The sequence below is a fragment of the Anopheles bellator genome, chromosome X (genome assembly GCF_943735745.2).
Source record: "Anopheles bellator chromosome X, idAnoBellAS_SP24_06.2, whole genome shotgun sequence".
In the NCBI taxonomy this organism is placed as follows: domain Eukaryota; kingdom Metazoa; phylum Arthropoda; class Insecta; order Diptera; family Culicidae; genus Anopheles; species Anopheles bellator.
In genome coordinates this window covers 1,485,838-1,491,004 of record NC_071287.1, presented here as the reverse complement: position 1 = coordinate 1,491,004, position 5,167 = coordinate 1,485,838, and the positions used below count along the sequence as shown (strand labels likewise).

The window sequence follows — 5,167 nt, the reverse complement described above, 5'->3', positions numbered from 1 at the left end:
CCCCCCCCGAACACACCCGAAATATTCATAAACCGCACGGACGCCGAACCGAGAGCGTACACAAACACGCCGGGTGCCTTATCAACCACCCCCTCCCAACCAACCTCCCACGCCACCCACCGCATGGTAGAATCCTGGCGGCGGGGGGGGGGGGGGGGGGCGCGAATCGCATATTATTTACACCTCTCAATTCTATTAGCACGCAGGGCGCGTATCTCAGAGGCGCATCCTTTGGCGCATACTTTTTCACACCGTTACCATCACCCACCCCCACACCCCCCACCCACCCTCCCGACCCCACCACCCTCCGCTGGCGTGTGTTTCACTTACGCACGTTACGCATTATTAAACGCACGGCGAGGATGGCCGCGTCTTTGGCCGCAGTCGAGCCCGAACCATGGAGGAAATGCCATGACAACCGGGCCAACCCTCCCCTCCCCGTGCCACCCCCTCACCCCACAACACCACCCCACCCACCGTGTGTTGCGTGCGTGCTGCGTGATGCTTGCTGGTGATGTTGTTAAAATCCGAAGGCCGGAGCGGAGGCCAGAGCGGAGGCTGGATGCTTTTGGGATGACAGGGAGTTGCAGGGAAGGTGCGAGGTACAGGACAGGAAGGGGGGCGGGAAGGTGAAAGGACGGGATCCGGGAGAGCTCAGGAAGCCGGTAATGAGACGAGAGTTGCTGCGAGCTGCTGCTGCTGCTGCTGCGAGTTGTTTAATGAAAATTGTGTCCGCATATGTAGAGGCGCAGCCAGAGGCGCGCGCGCGGGGCAACGGCACCCGGGCCCGGGAGGGGTGGGCAGGGTGGGAGGGGGAACCGGTCCCAGGGGAACCGGCAGGAGCGCGGGGCGCGTAGAGCACGCGGTGAACGCGCGCACAGAACGCGTATGTAACTCTTTCGCCAATCTTTCCCGGGGCTCAACACACGAGGGGGTGGGTGAGGTTGGGTGAGGTGGGGGTGGGGGTGTGTGTGTGCGAGTGTGTGTGTTTGTGTGTGTGTGGTCGTTGGACGTGTGCTCCAGTTTTAATTGATGGCGGGCGTGGCTGGCGATACCGATCTATCGACCTCCACCGTCCGAGTCCTGGGCGCGAGTCCTGGGCGCGAGTCCTGTGGGCTCGTCTGGCTCGCCAGCAGGACATCTGTGACACACAGTACCCTGCGCACAAACACATGTATAGTGTGGCGTGCACTATACCTGATCGATGCATATGCTGTGAGCTATCTCTACATGCACATCACACTCCTGGATGGCAAAGGTCCTGATTGTCCTGCGACATCTCCCATTTCTGGTGGCTATCACACACATACACACACACACACACACACACACAGAGACGAAACACAAACACCGAGTGTAGGCTACTGTCTATTCTTTGTGGCAGAACCGATAATGGACAACGAAGACTGCTCGAGAAGCTCAGAAGAACTTGGAACCTGGACCTAGATATAGACCTGGATCCAGAGCTGGATCTAGACCTGGATCTAGACGTGGACCTGGACCTAGACATGGACCTGGACCTGGACCTGGACCTGGACCTGGACCTGGACCCGGACCTGGACCTGGATCTAAACCCGGATCTGGACCTGGACCTGGACCTGGACCTGGACCTGGACCTGGACCCGGACCTGAAGCCTGGACCTGGACATGGACATGGACACTCACCGCGGCCGCTGCGGCCGACGAAGCGCAGATCGTTGAACTTGGCCACCTGGTTCTTCATGACGGCGGTGCAGTTGCGCAGCTCGGCGCAGTAGTTCTCGTCGTTCCCGGCCCGCACGGTCACCATCGTGCCGTCGCCGACGTCCCCGAGCGCGACGACCTTGAACGCGACCGGAAGTGTTTTATTCGATCGCCAGTGCGGGGGCAGCACTGTGCAAACAAACAGAGGACTCCCGGTCCGAATCAGCTCGCCCGGGTGCTCGGACAGAAAGTCGCCCAGCGTCCGTTCCGCCAGGATGTCCGACGTCATCTTGGTGTAGGTGTCGTTCAGGATGCTGGCCGCCGACGGTGGGCCACTTTCGGCGCCGGCACCCGCGCTCGACCTGTTGCTGCTCGCGACGTTGCCGCTCCCGTTCCCGCCCGCCGCCGCCGCCGCCGCCGCCGCCGCCACTACCCCGCCGCCGACCACGCCGCCACCACCGCCGCTGGTGGGGCCACTGGTGCCGCCGCCGGACGATGAGCCGCACCCGAGGCCTCCACCTCCGCCGCCACCACCTCCACCACCACCACCACCACCGCCCCCGCCACCGTTGCTCTGTGGTCCGGATCCGCCGCTTCCTCCACCGCCGACACTACCGTTGCTCAGCGTCGACGTGCTGTTAACCGTCAGGTGCATCGCTCTGGAACGAAAGTGTAACGAAAGCCAATTGTAAGAGCGAGAAAGAGAGAGAGGGAGAGAGAGAGAGAGAGGGGGGGAAGAATAGGTACATATATGTAGATGCATGACGTATGCAAGAATGCCAACCGAACGGCTCTAGCTGTCACTTTAGCCCACATCGTTGTGTTTCGTCTGACGAAACCATTGCCCATGGTTTGGCATTTGGCAAAGGATTTCTACTTAAAAACAAGTTTTAATCGCCCAAGTTTGGGACCGTCTGTGATTTTAGAGAGTGAGAGTTTTAATTGATGGTGTTATGTTGCTACTCATGTCACTCACTTATGTGGAAAATTTCGGCCATTTTGAGTAATCAAGTCAGTTTTGAGTCAATTTTTGACAGCTGTCTTGGCTCATTGTCGGTTTTTGTCTCTGCCAAAAAAATGGATGGCAAAGGAATCTTTATCAAACGAAATTAGGAGCTCGGTCACAAGTGGAATGTTTACTGTTGCTGATGGTGAAGCAATTATGCGCAATTTACCCGAATCAATCCGTCAAAAATGCCCGGATTTGTGGGAAACTCAATATTGGCTTTCGCGCTCCTGTTAACACATCGCACACAAAACAACACTTTGTTTTCATCGTTTCCAAAAATTCCAGTTACCGCTTCGTGGTTAATTAGTTTGCGAGCAGACAGAAATCGCCGATGAACCGAAAATCGAATCAAAGCGTTTAAAAACGCAAAATCCCGGTACGTTTTCGACAGAATGTATATATGGGTAAAAGGAAATAAATTATTTAATAAATTAAACTTTGCTTCAGATGCTTCGGCCTTCATAGCTGCTTAGAAGACTTCATAGAAGCCGCCAGCCTCTCTCGTCAAAATCTTGGTCTTTTTCTGGTGATCGATAGCAATCGATCTTCACAATCTTCCCTTGATCCCAACTTCTTATCACTGAGGAACTGAAACCAAGCGTTCCCGGACTTTCTGGCGAGTCACTAAAGACGTGCGTGATATTTCGTTGTCCTGATGGAACACAGCACCTCTTCCGATTCTGGCCATTTCTGGTGGATCGCTATCGCTTCGAACGATCCAGTTGTTGACAGCAAATACACACAGTAGAACGCTTAGACCAGGCTTTCTTTTTGTACACAATATTGTCGTAAGTGATCCATTTCTCATCCCCGGTCACCAACCGGTTTTTTAAAACTGTTTAATGGTTGCTCTGTAGCTCCTGGGCGATACTCTGATTATTAACATGCCATTCCACTTTGATTATTTCTTTGATCTGCTTAGGTGAGAGATGCACCTTGAACATAAACAATGCCCGAAAGGAATCGACTAATCCGTAAGTGCGCGTAATTAACTGTTACAGTATCGGCACCATAACCATCAGGAATGAAAATCAGTAAAATGTACCGAACTTTCTCCTGGACGACTTGTCAAACTGTCAACACTCTGTAGCTCACAACCCGGATTTAAAAGACAAAAGTCCAGTTAAAGGATTTTTTTCTAGTGTAAAGTATCACCTCAAAAACGAGCTTCAAAAGGTGAAATGGTTTGATCGACTCTTTACGACCTATCGATCACTACCAGCCATCTACCGAGCGTTGGACTTCTGTTTTCCCCAAACCGACCCGAAGGGTTTGCACTCCACTTTCCACTAGCCACCTTCAGCCCTGCTGAAACATTAGTGTCAATAGTGTCAAGAAACCTAGTAATAGAAGCAATAAGCTTGGATGAGTGACCTCACGACGATCTCCACAACTTCTTCGACTCTGGAACCCCCCTCGGGAGTTTCTGGACCCCGCCAAGAACTATACCGGGTGATCCTGTGTCTCAACATTCGCGGTCTCACTTTCGTGTACGAAAATCTTTTAATTCCTTCCCGCGTACACCACGATGCCACCATTAACCAACACAGACACACACTAGGCGTAACGACTCGGAAACGATTCCCAACATGTCCGGGTCAGTCAGACATGTGGGATGGTATGAGGTTTCGAAGGTTGCCGGGTGGGTTGGTTGATGGGTGCAGGCTTTTCAATCATCATAAACCGGCGGCCGGCATCGGGGCACTAATCATGCCGCGAGTTCCGGCGAAGATCTGATGCCCGGACCTGGGAGAGACTCCAAACTGTAGACTGTTCCGCGCTCACCATGTCACACTTTATCGATGCAAGTGTACATAATTATCCTCCAGAGCCCGGAGTTGCCTCTATTAGGCAACACACATCTGGCAAACGGCACACGCTGCCGTTGCTGCCTGGCGGGCCGCAAGACATAAACAACTGGCCACCCAGAGAGCGGCGGCCCGCCGGTGCTCTGGTATGCAGCTACGTACGAACGACGACGTAGGCGGGCATCGTAGGCCATAAATCCCTCGTTTAATCCCTCGATTACTCCCTCTCTCTCTCGCTCACTCGCTTTCCCCGGCCCCCGGAAGCTGCTCGTTACGGGGGCCGGTATCGGTGTAACTGTAGGTCATGTTTAATTAACGCGGACGTCGGTACGCCTTTTTTGCCGTGCGTCTGGGGGCGGGAGGTTCTGGACCTTCTTCTTACATTAGCGAGCTTCCCGGTCTTCGTTTGGATGTTAGACACTGGCGACCGTCGGCGATTTTCGAGTACCTCAGACTATCGCTTTCAGCTCGAAATCTGTCAAACCGTAATAAAAACAATAAGAACTCGATTCGAGCCGATTTGACAGCGAGCTCTGATGGGCTCCTATAAATAATCACCAATCAGCAACCTCGAATGGTCCTCCGAGCACTGCTCGAATGACACCGTGGAGCACTGGCAAAAAATCACCTCAAGCCGTACGAGGACGAGCTGTACGAGCCCCGCCTG

The 5,167-nt window shown here is 54.0% G+C and overlaps 1 protein-coding gene across 1 annotated transcript in view; it reads right to left on the bottom strand.

Moving 5' to 3' along the window:
* Positions 1 to 2,338, bottom strand: part of LOC131213242 (uncharacterized) — a 17,418-nt gene extending 15,080 nt beyond the window's left edge. The window contains exon 1 of the mRNA XM_058207249.1: positions 1,666 to 2,338. Within this exon, the coding sequence (XP_058063232.1) occupies positions 1,666 to 2,338 (673 nt within the window). The remainder of the gene's footprint in view (positions 1 to 1,665) is intronic.
* Positions 2,339 to 5,167: the final 2,829 nt, after the last annotated feature.